This window comes from Prunus avium, chromosome 5, assembly GCF_965620075.1.
Source record: "Prunus avium chromosome 5, drPruAviu1.hap1.1, whole genome shotgun sequence".
NCBI lineage: Eukaryota > Viridiplantae > Streptophyta > Magnoliopsida > Rosales > Rosaceae > Prunus > Prunus avium.
The window spans coordinates 24,420,735-24,444,383 of record NC_142288.1 but is presented as its reverse complement, the minus strand read 5'-3'; the positions used below and the strand labels follow the sequence as shown (position 1 = coordinate 24,444,383).

At 37.2% G+C, this 23,649-nt stretch overlaps 3 protein-coding genes across 6 annotated transcripts; all 3 read right to left on the bottom strand.

Moving 5' to 3' along the window:
• Nucleotides 1–1,929: 1,929 nt before the first annotated feature.
• On the bottom strand, nt 1,930–6,323 carry LOC110757780 (TMPIT-like protein). The gene is made up of 10 exons (XM_021959498.2): nt 5,848–6,323; nt 5,555–5,633; nt 5,338–5,435; nt 4,273–4,377; nt 4,089–4,168; nt 3,694–3,784; nt 3,514–3,621; nt 3,343–3,429; nt 2,729–2,797; nt 1,930–2,228 (listed from the first exon to the last, which is right to left on the bottom strand). Exons 1-10 carry the CDS (start codon nt 6,100–6,102, stop codon nt 2,100–2,102), a joined length of 1,101 nt encoding a protein of 366 aa, XP_021815190.1. The 5' UTR covers nt 6,103–6,323; the 3' UTR covers nt 1,930–2,099.
• A 1,433-nt stretch (nt 6,324–7,756) lies between these two features.
• Nucleotides 7,757–11,918, bottom strand: LOC110757781 (S-adenosyl-L-methionine-dependent methyltransferases superfamily protein). Of its 2 annotated transcripts, none has more exons than XM_021959499.2 (6): nt 11,055–11,918; nt 9,856–10,579; nt 9,511–9,721; nt 8,836–9,133; nt 8,271–8,735; nt 7,757–8,188 (listed from the first exon to the last, which is right to left on the bottom strand). In XM_021959499.2, exons 2-6 carry the CDS (start codon nt 10,567–10,569, stop codon nt 7,963–7,965), a joined length of 1,914 nt encoding a protein of 637 aa, XP_021815191.1. In that variant the 5' UTR covers nt 10,570–10,579; nt 11,055–11,918; the 3' UTR covers nt 7,757–7,962. The 2 variants fall into 2 exon arrangements, with proteins under 2 accessions (XP_021815191.1, XP_021815192.1); XM_021959500.2 differs by having other exon boundaries at nt 11,360–11,918.
• Nucleotides 11,919–14,157: 2,239 nt separating this feature from the next.
• Nucleotides 14,158–23,193, bottom strand: LOC110757792 (ARM repeat superfamily protein). 3 transcript variants are annotated; one of them, XM_088253512.1, is made up of 26 exons: nt 22,836–23,192; nt 22,609–22,751; nt 22,257–22,518; nt 22,113–22,177; nt 21,949–22,018; nt 21,487–21,852; nt 21,057–21,136; nt 20,897–20,948; nt 20,515–20,668; nt 20,307–20,394; nt 19,147–19,249; nt 18,944–19,034; nt 18,724–18,821; nt 18,290–18,472; nt 17,851–18,102; nt 17,338–17,433; nt 17,137–17,231; nt 16,936–16,999; nt 16,497–16,584; nt 16,322–16,395; nt 15,834–16,091; nt 15,586–15,714; nt 15,398–15,506; nt 14,999–15,117; nt 14,787–14,864; nt 14,158–14,672 (listed from the first exon to the last, which is right to left on the bottom strand). In XM_088253512.1, exons 1-26 carry the CDS (start codon nt 23,121–23,123, stop codon nt 14,460–14,462), a joined length of 3,618 nt encoding a protein of 1,205 aa, XP_088109638.1. In that variant the 5' UTR covers nt 23,124–23,192; the 3' UTR covers nt 14,158–14,459. The 3 variants fall into 3 exon arrangements, 2 of the variants coding, with proteins under 2 accessions (XP_088109638.1, XP_021815210.2); XM_021959518.2 differs by having other exon boundaries at nt 15,398–15,504; nt 15,641–15,714; nt 22,836–23,191; XR_002526846.2 differs by lacking the exons at nt 14,158–14,672; nt 14,787–14,864 and having other exon boundaries at nt 15,398–15,504; nt 15,589–15,714; nt 22,836–23,193.
• Between the last annotated feature and the right edge of the window lie 456 nt (nt 23,194–23,649).

Here is a 23,649-nt window from a genome sequence, read left to right as displayed (position 1 = left end):
ACTTTTCAAGTGTTCGGGTAATAATGAGTCTGAAATTATACAGCACCTCTTCACAAAATAAGTCATTCATTGGATCGGACTCAACATTATTAATAATTGACTGGTGTGTTTGATGATATGAACTTAGTTACGTTGGTTAAATCAGATGTGTTCTTCACTCTATATCTGAGTTCGAATTCCTCTCCTCGTAATTTATATTAGATTAAAGTAGAATATCGTTTGTAGTGATGAGTGTTTATTTTTCTTTCGATGCTTGACGGGGCTACGCTAAATAAATAATTATATAAGCACATACCTCATAATCTCAAAGTAGAAATACATAAAAGAAGTTCACTAAATACATACACAGCACATGGGCAAAGAGGTTTGCTTGGTTGGTGTGGGTGGAAGGATGAATTATTAACACCTAATTAATGGAGGTCCCCAGGCTGTATTCTTTTCTCGTTCTGCATCCATCAAGTAATAAAGGTTGAAGGAACCAGGGAACAAGTATGTAATAAAGTTTGAAGAATACATGCATCTTCATTTAGGTGCATACATTATTATTATAACAAATAAATAAACAATTTAACATGACAGAGCAGTGTATAATTGAATTGATTCTCGTATCCAAAAATAAAAATAAAAATTGAATTGATTCTTTCTTGTTTTCCAAGTTGATTACATGGTAAGTCTTTCTACACACTACATTGTTGGATCAAAATGATGCTTTAATAAACAAATAATTACAGACGTAGGTTATGACAGTTAGTTACGATAATGAATTTACGTTCCTTGTATCTGAATTCGAATCCCGCTTCATGTAAATTTTCGAATCTCTCTCCATATAAATTTGATTAAATTTAAATAATATCACTTGTATCGAAAAAGTTTGTAAATAATAGGTTATTTTATTCAATATTTGATGATGGCATGGCGTCCTTTCTAAGTTCCAATTTGAAGATGAAGTCCATGAATGAAGTGAAAGTGGTGTGATGAGATTCCTTCCTTTTGCATCACGCACGTGTACTGTCTGTCTGTCTGTCTACCCTATCACTTTTCTGCTTTCATCAAACTCATCAACGTCGTCATCGGTAACAAAAGATTTGTACCCTGTTTTTTCAGTCACTTTATTTTCCTTTTTACTGCTCCAATTTGTTTTTTTTTATTATTCATGGCCAAAATTACTAGCTTGCAGGGTAAGCGTCATAGCTGCAGACTGGTAACTAAGAACTATTGAAGGAAACCAAAAACAGAAAGAACCTTTTATGGAAACATGGAGAAATTTCGTTACACAATAATTCTCAAAGATTGTAGTAAAATACATGCTTGTATTATATTCAAATTTTTATTCAACACAAAAATGTTATAAGGAATCCTTTGATTAAAAAAATAATAAAAATATAAGAAATCTTAATTCATTTATGTAACTCTACTCTTATGTATAATGATTTATCATACGCATATATGTCTCGGGTCTCCTTTCAATATCACCATAGGTGTTAGCAACCCTCTAGGGATTAGGATGATGAATTATGGATTATGTTAATCCTAACGACTCTAATGCAAAGATGCATGTGAGTCTCACATACACTAAAGTTGATGATCGTAAGTATGCATCGACAGTTGATGATGATCGTAAGAATGCATCTATAGTTGATGATCGTAATGACTATCAACTGTGGATGCATGTTGATCGTAAGAATGCATCGATAGTTGATGATCGTAATGACTATCAACTGTGGATGCATGTTGATCCCACAATGGTGATTGTCTCTTTAAATGGAGGGGTGCTTTACAATCTATATCCGTGAGCAGCCAACAGAAGAAAATTTATGCGTGTAGAAGGGAAGGGAATGCAGGAGAATATGGGCCAAGTATCAAACTAAGTCAAAAACGTATCGAAGTTTTATGCTTCTCTTCCAAATGATTCACGGCCAGACTCATAAATTGATAAAAAAGACCAATTCTACATTCATAAAAAGCTCAAAATGAAAGGCAATTTCCACTGCCTCAGTGTCAAAACATCTTCTTTTGATAAACAGAGACAACGTTACAAAAATGAGTTCCTAAGGAGCTTCAGGGTGATTAATCCTAGTATTCAGGGTCGCCCTTCCCAACTACAAATCCTGCTTGCTCTTAGATCTTTTCATCTTTGCCTTAAACCTTGACTTCACCATAAGCGTCTGTACCGTATTTACAAAGTTCCCAACTGCCATCAAAACTAGCAGTACGCCGCAAAAACTTACCTGCAAAACATATATTTCCCATTACATATGCAATGATAGATATGATTCTCCTACTGAGTAAACTACTACACCAAGTTCTCTTGATCTTCAGTGAAAATGTCATATTAGCCCTCCTGGAAATCACAGAGCTCCCCACTTTTAGTGGGGATTTTAGGAAAACCTTTTGTATTGCACGTCCGCTTGCTTGTTAAGTCCAAGAAAAGCTTTATAATATTTTTCAGATTAGGAATAAAGTTACATTTTCGTTTGGTTAAACTTTGACAGTCACAGCGACAGGAGAGAGAAAAAAAATACAAATATTGAAGCATCTGATAATCTTTCAAAACCCATTCTTTAAAAAATCACTTATGTTTTGGTTTAAAAAAAAAAAATCAGGTAGAAAAGAAACAGGACAGTTGGCAGAGAATCATAAAAAATAGAATGAAGAGGGGGGGCTATGTGTAATCTTTCATTTTTATTCTTGTTCACATAAATCAGAGAAACCTTCTAGCACAAATTACCTGCCATTCAGAAGCAACGCCAACCAAAGCAGTCTTAAGCAATTGTAGTCCGACATATGCCTCAAAACCCTAAAACAACGTAAGCACAAACAATTATTCAGCTATAATTGCATTCAAGTCATTGGGTTTGATATAGAATAAAGATCTGGAGCAGACCAAGCTTGGTCTGGATTGCATTTCAATGCAAGAAAGAATCACTGCTTCCCACCCACCCACTTTCAAAACACACATAGATGCACTTGCAACACAGGTCAGCCTATTTCAGTTTATCTGAGTTGTAGCAGTCCAACCCCAACCTTGTATGAAGGCATGGATAGGTCATGCAACCTATCATTTTAAAGAAAATTCTCACATGAATTTCTATGGCCTATGATTTTTCTTCACCAATCATTCAGCTGGATGTCTCTCAAAACTTCTAAAAGGCATAATAATGAATTTGATGCAGACAAACCATCAGTTAATCAGGTTGCATTTAGCACGAGTTAACTCATGTATCTATTTGCCCGTGAGCTCTAGCTCAAGTGGCATTGGGGTAGTTCAAATTCTGCTGTATGTAAACATAATCATGTCCACTAATCTCTTTTAGGAAAGATGGCAAAATGTTGCCTAATCACCTGCAATATAAACAGTATTGGACATAGAAGCCACAGTTGACCATCTACACCAGCTGTTTCTCCCCAGACAACATCCATTCTTTTGGCCTGAAAATTGCAAAACAAATATATAAACAGTGAAAGAAGCAGGCTTAAATTTTTTAAGCAAACAATTAATCTTTATAATGGCACCTTTCCCAATGCAATTCGAGTATAGAGTCTCTGGCGTTGATATCTATTCTGTAAAAGCATAGCAACTCCTTGCATCATAGCCCATTGTAGGAAAAGTTGGACGCCTCTCTGCACAAGATTTAATGAATCATTAATGATTCCAAAGCCATTAAAATTTAACACAATAAAACAAAAATTTACCTGCTTTTGGGAACAATCTGGTTGTCCTTTAATCTCCCATGTGAGACTAACAAGGGCCATAAACATAGCACAATAATGATGGTATATCCACCTGCAAAAGCATATCAGTATCTTTCTGCAGAAATTTGTATGTTCAGTCATCACAATGCCAATTAACTAACCAAGATAAATGAAACAAACCCGCATGCTATGAAACTTTTTTCTGGTTGAAAATAAACACACACAGAGCTAAACTTAATTCAGCTTCATTATTGAAAATAAACTATGGTTGTGATCAACCCAAGTTGAGCATAAAAGGTCAATCACACTTGGTCACTTTATCTTGTAAAGCAGTGCAGAGGAATAACAGCCAATACAAAGGAAAAAAAGATGTAGGGAAGATGGTGTTCATTTACCATGGACGAATATCACTTCCATTTACTCTTAGTATGTTTTCTCGCAATGCCAAACCAGTGTAGAGGAATAACAGCCATGCCTAATAAGCATAAATTCAAAAGTCAAATCTATTATGAAATCACGCATTAGAAAGAAATATCAGTACATTCTTCAAATCAGATGGGACAAGTGATTATCATGTACCTGGTAAGCCTGAACTGGGAATGTTGGCAAGCATCCATCCCAAAGCCAAGATCTCAGAATAAGTAGTGTTGCTGGAAAAAGAAGGAATAGCAGGGCAGTTCTATCCTGCTCCAAAGTAATATATCATTGTAAGTAAAGCTGCTCAAGCTATTTTCGCTTGACATTCTTTGTAGTAACAGAAGATGGACAAGGTAACTATATGAAACAAACAGTAACCAAGCAGCATGAGGGAAAGCATACTATATAGGTAAATTCTACCAGAAGGGATCAGATTTTAACGAAAATCAAAGGGAATAATTAAAATAGGGGGGAAATAAAACATTTATTAGATATGCTTCCTGTTGGGGATATGTTGAGTTGTCATGCCTCGACCCAAAGACTAGCATGACCCACTAACACGAAAGATGAGAATTTACAAGTGAACCTACTTTATCTGAGATGGAAGCATCTGCTCAATCAACTAGAAGAATTACTAGTCAATTCAATCTCAAGGGCCTTATATTTGTATCGGAACATTACATTACACCTACCTTTGTAATTCAAGATAGCTTGGTAAGAAGAGAGAGTAAAAAGAAGAAAAGAAAAAATTCAAAGAAGGAATAAATCCTAATTATTCCAAATTCACAGAGATCGCTTGTCTGTGCAGAGGAGAAAGTTTGAACCTCTGGGTGTCAGTTGTGTCATGCAAAGGGCTAAAAAAGAAAAGGAAAAGGAAAAAAAAAAAAAACAGAAGCTTTCGCTGAAAAATTATCCAAACAAGAGATAAAGTGGTCTGAATAAGTGAAGTTTTCGTAATTAAACGACCTTAGGATAAGTTTTGAAGTATCTTTTTAGCCTTCAGTGATTCTAATTAGTTCGTAACTATAGGCATGCTCCTAAGCGCTGATTCTTTACTTCACATATTTAAAGTCAAGTATATTACTGTTACCTCTAATGTGAGGTGAGCATATTCCTTCAGTTTCCAAAAACTTCAGTGTATGTGAAGCTTACCCAAAAGGAACTATACCATAAGCAAAAATTAAAAATGGGGCAAAAGCATAAAGCAATTAAGAACATATCACGTACTCTGTAAGCATTGTATTCCTCTTTAACCTTGAGTTGGATGTCTTTGCTAGAGGAACGCACGGTTATAGGACCAAGAAACATCCTCAGAAACCTCCCTCCTGCATAAATGTTAACCCGTTAACATACATCCAACGGACCCCAATCTTTTTAATCAACACAAAATTAAAGCAAAATTCTCAAAATTAATGATCAATGAGGTAATTAATAAAAAGGGTACCCTGAGCTTTGCCAGGAAGAAATGAAGCGGCATCACCATCCGCCAACACACATGTAGCCCTCTGCAAATCTTCTTCCAGCTGCCATTAACATATTCACCAAAAACACCAATCAATTTCAATCCAATTTCAACTTCATGCGTAATTAGAATCCCAGAAAATAAATTACAAAAAGGGTGATCAATGGATCCATGAAAGAAGCTAATTGAGCAAATTCTGATGTTGGGTTCGCATGCATAGACATGCACAAGCAGAAGGAGCAAATGAAAATGAGAAAAGGGATGAAAGAACTCGCCTTTTCTGCTAACTTGGGATCCAAGGCCTTGCTGGAGAGCAGAGAATAAAGCTGGGACCTTAGGCGGCGAATGGAGGAATCGAGAGATTGGGATCGCTGGCGAAGGGCTTGCTCATCAGTGGAGGTTGCGGAGATGAAGGAAGCAGCTGACTCCTGAAGCTCCTTCACACCCTCCACCGCTTTGGCCACTTGTGCTTGTATGTCCTCGTCACTGTTCGAAGAAGAAGAAGAAGAGTTCCTCTTCGCTTCTCTCATCCTATCTTTTGCTCAATCGATTGTTTGATTGCTTTCGTCCCTCAAAGCTCGCTTATTTGTTTGATTTGATTGTTTCAATCTCGAGGACTCAAAGCTCCAGCTTCCACGGTCCACCCAAAATGCCTTTATATGTTTTTGTTTTTGGGAAGCGTACATAACCCTCGAAGACAAGCCCCTCTCACAAACTGACTGGTAGCCAACAAACTAGTAGTAGTAGCGTAGCCCAGTTGATTTTTGCACCCAAAGGTCCTATTTTTATATTATTTTCAATTTTACTTTTATTCTTTTTCTTAACCATATTGTTCTTATTCTTATTTTCACTTTCCTCCTTTCCTATTCAAGCAATGAGAGACCTAAAAAAAAACCATTTTTCTTTGGCAAAAGGTCTCAAGATAAAACTCGAAAGTGCGGAATAAATTGTGAATGCAAGTTCTTACTTATTATCTTGCTAACTGAATGTATTTATATGCAATCATTCACGTAAAATAATTCAGAGTGGGTTTATGTTGATAAGAGTTTATTTGATAACCATTTCATTTTCATTTTCACTTTGTTTGAAAACTGAAAACTGAAAACATATTTGGTAACATATTTATTTTTCATTTTTTTTAAAAAAGTGAAATTTAGTTTTCAAAATTATCCTTAATTTTGAAAATAACTTGAAGTGTTTTCAGTTTTCATTTTTTTTCGCTCCTATTTGCTTGATTCATACTCATCATTTTGTGATTGGATTATTTGCTTTCTTTCTCCTTTTTTATTAGGTCTAGGTTGCTGGAATTTTAATCCTAGTGACGTTAAGTATCACTGTCATATTCAAGTGGCCTCCCCGGTGGTTCCAATAGGACCAAAACAAAACAAATCAGGCTGACCAAAGCCCTTTCACAACCTGGGCCTCCACTCCACCACCCTTTTGAATTTCTGTTCTTTTCTTTTGTTTTTGTTTTTTTTTTTCTGCTGGGTCAAAAACTTTTGAATTTCTGTTCAATTTGATTCTTTTCTCTTTGTTTGTTTGGGGCTTTTGCTGATGGCCACTAGCCTCCTAAGCAACAATTTGAGGTTACGGATAAGAGTCTTAATCCAGGTATTAGGGACAAGTACAATGAATGGGGCCACTAATAGCCGACTTCAGCTTTACTTAAGAGCCCCCTTATGTCGCCATAAGTTAATACTGCGGCTGTACAAACTACCCAACTATTCACCTTGCCTAATTATCCTGTCCAACTCTCCCAATTCTACCTACTTGGCCATCATAATTATATTTTTGATAATAAATGAAGAACCAAAAGTCAATCTTTACAAATATTAGGAATGCCTTTATTAATCAAATCAATTTGATCTATGAAATTTTCAAGAGTATGGATGACCTAACAGGCTAACCCCTTAGCTTACTGGTTTTTCACTGTTATTTTCTATACAAGTGATATTGAGGGATGGAAGAATTAAATAACTTCTCTCAACCACTTGAGATACCTTGCAAAAAACAAAATCCGTACATTTCTTGAGTGAAATTCATCATCACATTCACATCATGTGTATAACAATGCTTCTTGTAACATATTGATATTGCCATCCATCAAACAAAATTAGAGCATAAGCACTCTCCTAACCATTCCTATTATCAGCAAGGAGTCAATCATGAAAGGAGATTTTCCAGTTCACTATCTCAATGAAGCAATATCACTGAGCAAAACTATCCAATTTGCCACTTAGACGCAGATATATTCTTTTACAAAATCACAGAGCATAACATGATGATGCACCAAGAGAAGAAAGGATAAAAGAAAGAGGGAGAGGGGGGGCGAAAAAAAGAAAAAGAGAATTGCAAGCAAAGAGAAAAAGAATACACTACACAGATCTCTACTAGCTTTCTTTTTTGGCCTCACCAGTCCAGTAAGTTTTGACAGCAACAAGAATTTTCTCTGGATTAAAGGGTCCACTTTCATGGTCCATAATTTGGCTCTTCCACTTCATGCCGTCTGTAATGCTCTTTATTTTCACGAGGAGCTCTACAGTATCCCTAAATACAACTGTTCCTTCTGGTCTAAGAATTCTATCCATCTCCAGCAAAATGTATGTTATGTCACACCTGCAACAATATACAACGCACATGAGGTCTCCAAATCACAAATTAAAATACCAAAGGAAAAATATCATGGAATGAGATTTACCTGTCCTGATATATACTGAAGACACCGCCAGCATGGATGAGATCATATGTTCTAGGATAGGTTGAGAATGCCTCACACCAATCCTGGTATGTACCGATGAAGCCCCGTTCATAAATCACACCAAGAGTATCCTGGTTTGAATTGGCAGGGACAGTATTCATAACCCACACATGATATTTTGATATTGCTGCAGCAAATCCACCAAGGTAAGCATTCATGTCCATTACATTCCGATATCGTCCTTTAGAGATTGGTATAATCCGCTTGTAATGTTCCACCCTTTCCTTCCACAGTTGATCATCCGCTCGGAGTATCTCAGCGGTGACGCCTGGTATTGAACCACTGCTAATTCTAGGTGGGACGGCAAATGCACGGTCAGGCCATTTCTCCAATGCCCCACCAGCAACATCATCGGGATTGCTTGTCTCTGGTAGAGGAGTAATGCAATTTTCCATGTCTCTTTCCCTTTTAAGCACGAAAAATGTCACAACAAACAGAGTTAACAGAAGGGGAACTTGTGTTCCAAATCAAATAAATGATATTATGAATGAAGCTCAGGGAGTACCAAGCCATATCTGGATTGTCTGATTTGCATATATGTGGTGTCTTATATACCCTCCTGCTTTTAATGCATTCAATGTGATTGATGGGTTTTTGCCAGATTGCAAGGTCATTCTTCTCAATCACTTTCTTCCAGCACAGACGCTTGGCAACAGCCTCAATAGCATCTTGCTCTTGCTTCAAATCCTCTTGGGTTCTCTCCCATCCCCTCCAGTGTTTTTTCCAGTGAATTGGGGGCCCAGAAAGAATCCAATAACCACCAGGCCTTAGAACTCTGTCCACTTCAATTAGATACATACCATCTGGCCAAAAGTGCAAAAGAAAATCCACATGTATTCAAAACCAGATCACATGAAATTAATGGTGAATTTTACTTCTCTTTTTTTTTTTGGGCAACTTGTACATTTTAAGCCTAAGAACTCTTCAACTTGTACATTTTGTTGGGCACAGACGCTTGGCAACAGCCACAATAGTATCAAATCAAACCCAAAAGTTGGTTGAATAGGTATATATATCTGGGTTAAATTATTAATCACTTAGTAATATTCCAACCAATGTACGACCATTGCTCACACCTAGTACCATAGTGAAGTATTCAACCCAAAAACACTTTAACTCAACTAATGTGAGACACTCTAACATGTCGATGCAAATTAACAGAGATACATGGACACATTACCATAATTCTGCCAAGGGATCAAGCAGCGGGAACAGTGTGCCATATCAAAAGCCCTCGCTGGGTAGGGAAGCCTCTTCGAAGCCAAGACACCAATCATAGCTGGAACTCCACGCTCCAATGCAAACTGGACCTGTGCTGCATGAGTATCTCTGGGCGCGAAAGACATCGCCAAGATGTCATTCCTCAACAGGTAAGCACCCCAACTTGCCACCTTCATACCCCAACAGAAAAGTGTATTAGCATTTACTGGCACCAAACATGGGTGTGTGGATTCAATTATATGTTCAAATATGGAATTCAAAATAGTGAGAAATAATGCTATTATGCAGTATCTATAATACTTACACCACAGCCTGTATCAATTGCAGTTCTGATGTTGCCCTTACTAAGAGGAATGAGAGCATCAATGTCATCTATATATGCACCAGCTCCCCGTGGAAACATGGTGCCTCCACCAGGGAATCTAAACCTGTCACCCTCAACTTGAATCCAATTCTGAACAGCTTTCTCAATGCTGAGCTCCCTATGGGGGATGTTGTCATACCAAGCAAAATCTCGGCTCTGAGGCCACTTGAAAGGGGTCTTATACTTTGGTGGAGCAGGTATAAGGCAAAGCAATTGTTCTTCCTTGGTGGGGCAATGCCGCTCTCTGTATTTCAACATTTTTCTGTCAAATTTCCTCCCCCTTTGAGGATCTTGGCAGGGAGTGTATTCACTGTAGGCCATGTCGCATGCTGGGAACTTTTGGATTGCCTCGGATTTGTTGATATCCACTTGATGATGGCTTTCAAAGTCCAAGTGAAGTGATGATGATGATGCTGATGCTGCTGAGGAAGAGGAGGAGGAAGTGTTGTTCCCTCCTTGATTTTGAGACGTTTCATCACAACCAACCCCTTGGTAGAGCTCAGATCGATTGACAGGAGAAGAAGTGGTTTGCCAAGCTCCTAACATGTAGCATACTACGCAGAGTGCGCTAACCCCGAAAATCCAAGTAAGCCTCCTCTTCTTGGATTCTAGGTGATGGTGCTTTGGTGATCCACCAGTATAGTCCCTGGCCATTTTATTCTTTCTGCAAAAGTTTCAATTCAAAGAAAGCATTCAGATCACACTCTATCATCAATTAAAATGCCAAGAATTCAGGCCTTGTTCACAAATCACAGGTCCCGCTCATAACTATTTTAAATCATCTAAAAATAAAAATAAAAAGTTCCCAACCTACATGAATTAAAACTTCATAATTTATTCGAAACATCAAAGATCACACTCTATCAGTCAAATATGTAAAGATTCAATCTTTACTCATAAATCATAAACCCCACGTATAATCATTACCCCACCTCACCCCCACTCAATAAAACTTAAATATATTATGTGAAAACAGAAAGAAAGAAGGAAAAGGCAAATTTCACAGAGCAAGTCCAAGATCCAAACACTGGAAAGGCAAAGCTACAAGATCAGAGCATAATGGTGTACATAACGAAAACAAAAACAACAAAATCAAAGAAATGAAAGGAAAAATGAAGAATATGCAATCAGAAATGTACCTATTTCCAGCAACAGAAGTTGAAGCTAGAAACAAAATAAGGTACTCAGCACCCTACTTAAAAAGAACTCCACTGAAGTCTGAATCTTTCTTTTTTCTTTTTTTATTCTTTGCTTGTTTTTGCCCCTCAAAGTTTATTGGCATAAAAACACAGAAAGAAACAGCCTAAAACCCAATAAATCCGCAGAGAAATCCACTGGAAACATGTAGATTAGTGTACTCAGCAGCAGCAGCAGCTGCAGATGGGCAACTTGTATTTCTCTGCAGAAAGAAAGAGCTTCTAAAAGGACAGAGCTTTTTTTTTACCTGATAAGAAAATCTCAACCAAGGCTCTCTCTCTATCTCTACCTCTATCTTTCTGACTCCCCCAGTGCAGTATTACCTCAAATACAACCTCAGAACAGTAAAAACGAAAAAGGGTGTTTTCAAGTCGTATTTGTTTTCATATTTCTTTAATTCACGATTGAGGAAATATTAAAAATTGAAAAGAAGAAGCAAGAGGGTAGAGCCAAAAAGGTTATATAATAAGAATAGGATACATGAAGAAAGATCGAGGTTTAAAAGTCTCCGCGATTACAGGAAATGGGCAAGTGGTGACAGGTGAGTATTTTGTTCAAGCAATAATCTTTCTTTCGTTTGTTTATTTTCAAACGGAGGAAAAGTGAAAGAAGAAGCAGAGAGAGAGAGAGAGAGGGAGATGGGAGTAGTTGTGATTGGGTGTCTGTTTGTTTGTTTGATTCAAGTCTTTGAGTAATTTGTTTTATCTAAAAATAGATTGAGAAGGAGTTTAGAGACTCATCGGAGGCTAGTGAGAGTGAGCAGAAGGAGGAGCGTGGATTTTGTCCACTAGACGACATTTGCGGCTTTCTCAAACCGAGAGAGAGAGACTCTGACCAAGTGACCACCCTCAAAATGCTCCTCACCAATTTTTTTTTCAAAATATTTAAATAAATAAAAATCTTTTCAAAAGTTGATTAATTTTAGTTTTTCTTTTTCTTTAATTTAATGCATAAACTGTTACCATATTTTTAGGTTACAATTAATAATTGATAACCCAAAAATAATGCTAAAAGCCACTGACAGACTGATAGTTAGTTTAGTTAATTACGCCTCTCTGCAAAAGTAGCAACAGTGTTTGATATTTATTTTCTGTTCACCTCCTTCTCCGCAATACGCACACACAGCTGTATTCTGTTTCCAATCTGGGCTGCATTAAATTGCTAAACAATCCAAACCTGTTCATCCCCCAGTCCCATTTATTTTGTAAAAGATAAAATGGACATCCCAAGAACCAAAATCTTTTCTTTTTCTTTTTCTTTTTGGTTCCACTCTTTGAGCATCTGTTTTATCACGAGTCATATGTTGTTGAAGGGCATCTTCTTCTACCCGATGCTGGAGACGTGCATTATTAACTCTCACATCAATACTTTTTTAGAAAAGCAATCGGTTTATAGTTCAAATGATTAAGAACGGTTATTCCTATTGCATATGATGTCTTGTGATTAAATTTCTTTCGCCGATATCGCTTATATAAAAAAATAAAAAGGAACTTAATCAGAAAATAAATAAATAAATAAGCTGTCACATAATACAAGATGTACGTGCAAAACACATAACTCCCCAAATATATATGTACGTGCAAATTGAAAAGGATGGACCAACGTAGTAGGGGTTGAGAGGGACAAAGGGAGGAGCTAAATTGCAAAGAAAGATCACGTGATGCCCTTGAGTGGCAAATATTATGTTTGTTAATTGTGTCCCATAAATGTTGGCTGCATTATTATCAGCAAGGGCTTTTGACCCCACAAATAGATGCTGACGTGGGATTCAAATATTAATGCGCTTGTATGATTAGCAAAAACCTAATTCAATCATGCAATTATGCAATTGTGCCATGCAACAGTCTTGTTTTGGAGGAGAGCAAGCATGCATACATTTGGAATTGAGAAGAGAGTGATGATGATCTTAAAGTCGAGATAAAAGGGGGGACCTTTGAGAACGACTGGACTGTTCTCCCCATTTTCAAAAGTCATGACATGATCATAATTTTGTTTCCTCCCTTCCCCTTGTCCTTTGCATTAATTAGGACACTTGTTTATTTTCGAGTGGAGGTGAGAGGACACTTGCGCGTTGCTCGTCTAATAAGAAACTGGAAATACGAAGAATTATCGCTTCGTCACGTCATGTGATGTTATTAATCCGCGTCTTATAAGACAAGTGAAAGACGATTTATATTTTAGAGTACTGTATTAGATAACCACGCCGACGTACATCCATCAAAACAACGAGAATCAAGATGAGGCATAAAAGTGACTGAAAGCTTTGGCTACGTAACGCCTTTTTCATTTCTTTGGTCAAAAAGCAAATGGGACTTTTGGGTACTTCTTTTACCCTCAATAATTATCAACTGGTAGTTTTGTTATAATTTATCTACCAAGTAATTGTCTTCATTCTAATATTTATCCGCAGACATTCCTCCACTAGTCTCCAGTTCAAACATGCAGCATATTTATCCTCACTTTTCACACACACCTTCGACTAAAGTTTAAGTGGTAAAATGTTTGTCCTCAATCAAAACCTTTCTCTGAATCAATAAATACTCATTTTCTGCTAATATTTTACAACATTGCACAAACTTTTTTTATTTTCTTTTCTGCAGCGTTGCTTCTGTAATCATGGAAGGATTTCAATCACTCCTATATTTGATCCATGGGATGGAGAAGGAACGAGAGGGGTAGTCCGTTCCGTGGGGTTAAATCTATTCATTATCATTTATGTGACTTCCAAAATTCTCCAAACAATTTCTATTTCAAGTTTATTGAATGGGGACCAAAGTCGGTAAAAAAGGGAGGAATTCGGAAGTCCGGACCAAGTGGATGTGAAACCACCCTCACAAAAGCTGGACCACCCTTGTGAGTTTGTTGTCGTATATAAGAATCCGTAGGGAAAGGGGTCCATAAGCTTGAATGAGTAATCATTAAATCACCATCCAAAGGTCACCCAAACACTATACATTTGTTGACACTGAAACACCGAATTGGCTGGCTTCTAAACTTTCAGAATTTATAGCCGAAAGGAACTTCTATATTTTAGTCCACAGAAACACAATAAGGTCATAAATTAAATAAAGGACAACTATAATGTTATACATGCACAACAATAAAACAAATTTCACCTATTTAGGATCTTAACCAACCCCCTCCTTCCTCCATACCCATACCCAAGAAAAAGGCACCAAATCTGGAAAAAAAAGAAAAGAAAAGGAGAGAGCTACAACCTAATTAGCATATGATGCTGACGAGCCCCCTCGTTTGTCTAACAGCCGCCCGACGGTGCTTCCCTACAATCTCATATCACAATTAAATATCTGTCTTCAAAGAGTAGCATTTCCCGTAACTGAGAGAATTCACTGGATGCTGTTCACTAACTTGTCAAATTTCTGCGCAATTGCGTGATTCTTCCTGCAATTGTACAATTGAATTAGCGACACAATTGCATTATGTATCATCTCTTTCTTCGGATTCTCGATGAACTTATTGTTTTCAACTTCAGCTTGACAGCTTGTCTCTCCTAGTGACGAGCACAGTGCCTTGCACCAATCTTCAAGGAATGACGCTTTCTATATGCAGCAGAAAGAAAAATGAGTCAGAAACAGCCAAAAGAAAAACTCATACCTAAGTTTCCACGCACACAATACACAGGTTAATTTAATGTACTTGTAAGAAACACTTACTTTCACAAGAATATCTTTGACGGGTTCACGATCAGAGCTTGAAGCGAGGATAAGAACATGCAGCATAGTTGAGGTCAACTGAACCAGGCACAAGAAAAACTATTAAACATATCATATACCTCAGGCTCACACACACATGTAACCAAAATGAATGGTTTTGACCAATATTAACCCATATAGCTGCTCAGGTGCAAATGATTCGGATTACTGACCTGCTTTTCAAGTGCAACTCTATATTTGAAATTTGATGGTGATGCAATATGGTCTGAACCTTGATTCTCTAATATATGCACCAGACCCTGGATGACATCGGAGAAGGATTCCCCATAATCTGCAACACAAACGAATAGCCTTCTATTTCAATTTCCAGATTTATTTATTTTTGGAAACAATCAATTTCTAGATTTTATGAAGGAATGATTAAAAAAAACCTCACACAAAACAAAACAAGCAAGATATCTTGATCAAGAATGTATCAATGATATGTCAGTCAACCGATGCAACCGATAATAGTAAAAAATTGAACTTTGGTTGAGACTGATAACTGATATAGAATGATGGAGTTACCAAGAGAACCATGAAATCGAAGAAGAGTAAACCCTATTACTTACCAAGTACTGATGCTGGCACCGCCAGAGCAGCAGCAGCTTGGATCCTGATCTTAAAGTTCGAAGAATCACGTAATAGTAGTAGTAGAATACTAAATACGGACGAAGCCCTGTCAGAAAACTATGCATACTTAGTTTTTATCATTTTAAATTAAGAGCTCACTTTCATACTTTAGGATGTAAATTGATCTCACACAGAACAATATTAGCAAACAAATGGCATTGTAACTGGTTGTCTCACTGTACCAATCCATGTCTTGCAGTCTTAATGTCTCATTCAGAAACAGGTTGCTCAAAGCATGACAAACATTCCATTGGACCTGTTAAAGGCACAGTAAAAAAAAGTAGAGAACAAAATATAATAATGAGGATACAGTCTCATCCATTCCATTCAAATTAGAAAAGAATTTCCAAATAGTTAGGACTGTGAATATGATACCTTAACATTACCAGTTGTAACACAAGAAATAAATGCCTGAACGACCTTTTCAAGCCAACGTGAATCTCCCAAAGAAGCTGGATGGCGTGATATTGATACATCTTCTTGGCTTCCTGCCCTGTAATTGCTTGACGGTAATTCCTCAGGTTTAGTGCTCTTTAGAGATGAGCCTTTATTGTCCGCTGTCCTGTCACTATCACTCGTATATTTGATAGATCTTGAAAGATTCCCTAGAGCCCTTACAGCATTTGATTTAATCTGACATTAGGGAAAAGAAAAGACTCAGAGATGTGAGAGATATACATACAACTGACTACAAATACTGGAATAAAGCAAAATAGTTGTGCATAAATCTTTAATAATCATAATCATCTACCATCTATTAACTTTTTACATGCAACTAATGTTGATGACTTGGCCTATTAACATCTTGTTTAACTATTACAGAGTAAAAGATTTCAAATGACTTGGCTTATTAAAATATTTACCTTGTCTCCATCCTTAGTCAGACGCAAAGCACACTCAGTTAATAATGTGAATAATTTAGATATTTCAGGAGAGCCTATACAAAAAGGGAAAAAAGAGAGAGAAGATTATAGTTTGAAAAATCAATGATACAGTGCAAATGCATTTGATATATCACTCTTCTAAATTTAAGCTGACCTCCAGACTGTTTCAAGGCAAAATCATCAATACAATGACGAAAAGAATCACATATGTTTGCCAAAGCCCAAGAAGCAGTTATTCGCACCTGAAAATAAGAATAGATATTTATAAAAATACCCAATCCTAGACATGTATTTATAAAAATACCCAAGCACTATTTAAATATAGAAACATACCCAAAATGGGTTTTGGGTATGTGTGTAATGATGGGTTTTGGGTATGTTTATAAATGGGTTTTGAGTGTGTGTAATGATGAGTTTTGGGTATGTTTATAAAGTGTTTTGGGTGTTGGGTATTTTTATAATTTCAGCCCCCATTTTGGGTATTTTAGTGAAACTCCCAAATAAGAATTAAAGGATAGGTTTGACTGCTTAAGAAACAAAATGAAACGCCCACTTCATTAAATAGAAAACAAAATTAGGGAATAAGAAAATACCGAGACCAAGGGATCACGAGTGTTAATCTCCACAGCATGAATAAACTTATCAAGAATCTCTGCACTATATAATTAAGTTTTTAGTGAATTTCTGTCCCAGGACAAAACAAAGCACAAAATTGATAAAGGATCAAATCAATAACAGATAAAAAGAATTTTGAGAAATCAATCAATGCCATTAAAAAAAAAATCCAAAATCACCTTTGAGAAACTTGAGGAAAGCATGAAATGACGCCAATGGCTCGACAAGCAGCTGACCTAACTGAAGGCACGTCATCATTTACAGCAGAACGCACCTAAAAAGATTTTGTAGGCATAGCTAATAAGAAAAAGATTTCTGTTCCATTTACCGAGAAGAGCAGTTAAAGTAAAGCACCAACAATTAGTAACAAGAAAACTTACTAAATTAGAAAGAATGAAGTCTTGCTTTTCCTTTGAGAATGAGATGAAGACAGAAGAAGTTATACCAGCAAAACAAGTAACCGAGGCAGCTCTCACCTTCAAGAAAAAGGAAACGGTTCAGAGAGATAAAAACACAGAAAGATATCTCCTCTGCATTAGGTAGATTTACCCAACTTAGGCAGGATTTGGATGCTCTCCATCCTGCTCTCAAATAGGGAGTTCTATTTGGAGGTTTCAGCGGTTCAATCATATGATCAAATGACCATATTCTCCCGTGGGCCAAATGGTGATAGTCGCCAAATATACCATTTTAGCAATAGATACATCTCTTTTTACTATTTTACAGTTCTTCATATAAAGTTCTTTTTCCCTCAAATTCCTTGACAACTATTTGTATGCTTTGACAGGGTTTTGTAATCTGCCAGAACTCTGGCTTTGACAACTGTTTACAAGGTTTTCTTATTTATTCAAACAAGTTATGTGATCAAAGGTCAATAGTTTATATCAACTAACCATTGCAGAAGTATGGTGTAGAACCAAAGGCATATGCTTCTCAATTGCCTCACACCACTGTTCATTTCCGGATTGACTTGATGTGGGTTCATCTCTAGTATTTTCTGCGCTCTCTGGTTCATACAAAGGAGCCGATGAAACTTTCTTCATCCTTACACAGTCAGAAATAAATGGGGCATCAAGTAATTTATCATCTAAAGGGTCTTCAGTTCCTTTAAATCCAGATATTGCACGTAGACATTCGTCCAAAACCTGATACAATTGACATCAAAGGACCATCGCATATGTCCACAGATGGGAAAAATCATTACACTGGCCTAAAATACTTCTAAGATTTTGCCTTATTTTCCAGTGTAAAACAAAGAGATTCACCCAAGAAAAACTACGTTTTTTTTTCTTTTTTGAGGGAGGAAAACCAAAGATATTAAGGGACACTTACTTTAATAGCAGCTGTAATGACTTTTTCCCCAATAAATCCAACAAAATTTCCAGTATGCCCCTTCCAAGACCCTGCAGGAACTTCAGGAGTAGCTGCCCTCAAAAGACCATAAACCATGGCGGAAATTTGTTCCCAACAGGAACACATAATACTTGGGTAATTGTGTGAAACAGCCCTAAGAGCCTGTAAGAAACAATGCAAGCAATGTAATGCAACATATTCCTTAGATATAATAATCACATATCGACATTGCCACATGCCCTTATCCACCATAATACTTTGGAAAGAAAAAAAAAAGAAATTAAAAAAGTGCACAGAAGAAAAGACACTATCAGGAAAACCACACACATTTCATGACAGTGGATGGCATGCTCATGGTTGGCCAGAAAAGAATCAGAACTGCTATTAAAACCTGATTATCCGAAATCAATTACCTGAAGAGCCTCAAAGCATATCGTTGGGTTGGTCACTTGTTCTGAAAATTGAAATAATGTACAAAGAACACCAGACTTCTTTTTAGCCTCAGCAAAACCTGGCGAAAGGCACAGAAAAATGAGAAAAAGTTTGAAATTCAATAGGACGGTGTAGCTTAGGAATTAGCAAACATGAGCACCAGTAAATTTAATCTTCTTAGGCCACCAAAGTTAAGCTCACCATTACATATCTCAATCAGAAGCATTTCTTTAACTTGCAGTGAAGATGGTGAGATATTCAGAGCTGTTGTCAAGCAACTAATACAAGAAGCCTGTCAAATGATATAAAAAATTGTATAAGATATCACAGTGAGGAAAGGCAGGCATCACAGATATTATTTGCGTACTGTATCTGCAAAATAAAAAGAGAAAGGGATGACTAACCAGCAGACCAGTCTGATCACTTTTGAATGGAAACCCATTTTTTATCCTTTCTTGTAGAGATGTAAAAACTGTTGGCAACAATTCTCCAGGCATTCGTGAATATCTGTTGAATGATCATCGATAGGAACAATAAGTACACAAGGTTTTTCTCAAAAAAGTCAGCAGTAACATCATGCATCGGATCTGTTGTGTCCACAAGTATCTAATAAAATAAATAAAATGCTATTATAAAGAATCAGCAGTCAAAGCAGGCCGGGCCATTTTTCAAATCCTCTCCACAATACATTTTTATTTTTATTTCTCTTTTTTAATAATATATTTTCTGTGGCATTGTATATAATAAATGCCCATGATTACAGAGCTCAACTTAAATACACAGGATTGCCATAAATAAAAAAAATAAAAAATACCACTGGTTGTCAAGATTATAACCGGCAAATATCTTAAACAGATGAATATCAATAGAAAGCCAATGATGGTGTACCAATTAATTTGGTTAGAAAAGAATCCCGATGGAAGGCTATGGCTAAGTTAACAGGGCGTCCAGATACAAGTTAGTTCCCAAATTACAGGTCCTATCAAAATAAGAATTCAATGTACTTCTATATGCATAAGTTAAGTTTACTATCCAAAAGCCTCCCTCAAGATTCTTCAGTCTGTTCAGAGCCTAATCATTTCATTTATTTCCATGACTACGAACCAAGCATCCAACTTGTCCTAGAAGACGTGTGCTGAGGCCTGCAACAACGAGGCTCACAGGGAACTAAGAAGGGCAAGTGCACCTTCATAGTTGTAGTGGACACTGGGAACTTAACTTTTGCAAATGCTGTTAGGGTTTCCAAATCAGATCCTAATGCGAAGGAGATGACTTTCTCACCCAAAAGTAAGAAAAGTGGGTAAGGAAAATATTCAAGCCCAAACAGGTAATATCAATGCACTCAAAGCTGTAAGCCATATCACTTGTGCCCAATTTCAGAATTGAATTATGAAAAGTATACACTAAAGTTTGTTCTAACATGAGGTTTTGGAATCTGAATACAGCTTTAAAAAAAACAACATAAGAAGATACAATGGAGTAATTACTAAATCACATTAAAACAAAACCAGAAAAAAAAAAACAATCCTTAACAATAAGATATTTTGGGGAGGAGAATTCATACGGTGTAGATGATATCAAAAGCATGAGAATCTTGAACAAGGATGCCATCAATCTACTATGACTTTCACGTTGAATTAAGTATAAAATACCTACACCAGATACATCATAAAATTATTGCAACATCAAGATAACCAAAAAATACTCGAACAAGTAAAAGTTATATTATTGCACCAAAAATAACTTTGTGCAGCATTACTACTTTCACAAACCTGTATGAAGCTGCATGAGTATATGTCCAAGGGAACTTGAAAGAGCTGTGAAAGATCCACGTTTAGAAGATTCCTTGAATTCTGCTACCTGCAGAAAAACTGAAGATGGACCATCCAACATTGCTTCCAGGGTTGAGGCAGATGAAATCCGTGCCTGGGAACCATAAAGAAGCACATGTCAGCTAGAATCACCACTAGAGAAAAATTACTACATGACCATGAGAATATGTTTGAAAGTTATGAAAATGAGAAAAAGAATTGTCATGCATCATGGCATAAGTACAAAGTTATCTCTACGTAAACCGCAGGGCATAGGTGTCAAATAATTCATGAAAAGGAAGTGCGGTGACTAAATATAATAAGAAAGAACAGTGAACAACACCTTTAGATAAGGATCAAATAGCAAGCATGTCATTAGTGTTGCTTCATACTTCCTGTAAATCAGAAGGTAACATGAAATAAGTGAGAATGAAAATTTGGTGATAGATAGTTAAGTTTATGAAATGAACTATTCATGAAGAGGAGGAATTAGGACGCTTTACCTAGGTTGTAGTACATCACTTGTTGGCAAAAGCAGCGTCCATTGGCTAGTAAATGATTTGGAATCAGCTTGACAAAGATCCTTCACCAAATTAACAAAGGAAATAAGGTAAATGTGCAGACATTAAAGATTTCATGCTCAAAAGGCACCATACCAATTTCTCCACATATAATGGATAATGAAACCATGTCATTTTGTTAAAATCTTGTTAAATTCAAAAAATTAACAAGTATTCCAGCTCACAAAATCAACTTCAAAGAGTAAGGTATTCAAAATATAGTAACTTCTCCAGCAAGATCACAAAAACATTTGCTATACTTTAACATTTTCCTTCCTTAAACTTTTAACACATAAAGAAATGCTAGATTGCTTTGCAAAATAACCTTTTTGAGATAATGTTAAGAACCAAAAAAAAAAATTGCAAAAATTACCTGTATACAAACTATTGCAGCAACTCTGACTTTTGATTTCTGAATGTTTTCAGTCTCTTTAATTGATCCATCACTGTCACTATAATCTGAATCTGATGATGCAAAATCAAGTACGGAAGATTCATGATCTGATAAACTTTGAGAACCCCGAGCTCCAGTCTGCTTCGTATTTGAACTGTCCCTTTGGCGTAGGTGTGGAGGCCTATATGGGGTGCGATCAGTCTTTTTAGGATCTTCCAAACGCATCTTAAGGCTCGCTAAACTAAGTTCCTTCTCCTTTTGACCAACTACAGGAGACGTAAGTTGAGTTCTACTACTAATGCCATAGGAAAAGAACATTCTCAAAGCAGCCACAAAACCTGACACCTGAAAGGATAATCAAATCCAGGAGGTGTGAAACATAATGGTAGTGGATACAACTCTGTTAGTTGATTTTAATCTCAGTACACAAAAGCAACTTACGTGGTCAGAAAGGGAACACTTACGGTCTGCTAGAGTCAAATGCAGACAATGCAGAAGAGATAAATAAAACCTGCAAAAGCACAAGTGCCATGCCAATATATATAAGGATGACGAATCCATGTATTAGATGTTGAAACAAGCAAAACTAGAGACTCTCAGGATACCTGGACATAGCAGTGTCTTCCACAAGGCTTTTAGCTGCCAAGGCATCCATCACTTTCCTAAAAACCTAGTCCACAGCAAAACAGCATCAGCATCATATATACAGAAACATTCGCACAAATACAAGTGTAAAAGAGAATCGCAACCTCAATCATTGATCTCCAGATGTCCACAGGCAAGGATGAGCCAACTCTAGAGATTGTCTCTCCAAGCATAGTAAATGCAAGGGTCTGATTTTCCCACACTGGCATTCTCTTTCCAGCTTCAAGAACAGAGCTTTGGCTGCGGATTGAGTGTGATGAGCTACTCAGCTCCGCATGAGAGCTCTCAATGATGCGCAGAAGGAACTTTACCAGCTGAAACTCATCCGCCGTCGAACACTTCCTCTGATACGTGCTCATAACACGTCTAAAGATAACGAATTTTACAAATTACAATCGAATTCGCAAATAGAATGCACATTTGCTCAGAATCGAAATGAAAACCATAGAAGCTTACCTTAGGGTCTGTAGAGCTTCCATTACGGGGGTGAATGTCGAAGAGCTGACGAAAACTCGAAGCATTTTGTTAAAAGCGTCGAGGATGAGAGTCCACGAAGCTGAATTGATCTCAAGAGGAAGACGATGGGAGATGTCATGGATCTGAATCAAACGACAAGAATTCTCAATATACAACGAAAACGAAGAAGCAAAGAAGCAAAAAGCCAAACTCTCTGCCGTTCATACCAAGTGAGTTGTGTGAGTGAAGGTAGGGGTCATGTCTTCAATGCCGTGAGGCCTTGTGGTGATGAGTTCCATGACGAACAGCAAATCGGAGGTAACTTCCTGGGGAGGGAGGGAGGGAGCGGCGGATAGGAGAGTGTGAGAATGGGAGAAGATGAAATGGTGGAGGAGTTCGGGGATTGGAGTGCGCAGAGGAGTTGTTAGGGTTTCGTCTCTCACGGTCAGAAACGCCGTCCTCCACCACCGTACCGGCGATGACGATGACGACGACGAGGAAGATGCCACCGCCATTTCACAGCTCGGCTTCTCTCAGTCCCTCCAACTCCAACTAATTTTACTTGTTGCAGCATACGCTGTCCAAACTGCTTCGGATTTGCTTGAACCAGTGAAACACTACCCATTGGGCCCAACTATTGAATCATAGGTCCATTTCCATTTGGGACATTTTCATTATGGGCTGAAATATATTGGCCGAAAACTACGAAGAAACTGTCTCCATTTACCAGAGAGGGCCGGCTAGGGCTTAGATGTCCGTATTGCACTCGAAAAACAAACATGTCATTTGGCCGGAACACTGCTTGGCCTTTTTGTTTTTCTTATTTTTTTTCATTCGTCAGGAACGGCGAGCATTATATTAAGTTTCCTCAAAATTGTCTTCTACATAAATTAAATTTGGTCACTTTTACACTGTGATGCCACCGCATATGCGAACGCTGCTTGTTGTCTTACAAATACGAACAAAACTAATTGTCTAACTTTCATTCCAACTCAAGCGGGTGGTATGAGGCTTAGATGTCCACATTACTCGCAAAACTAA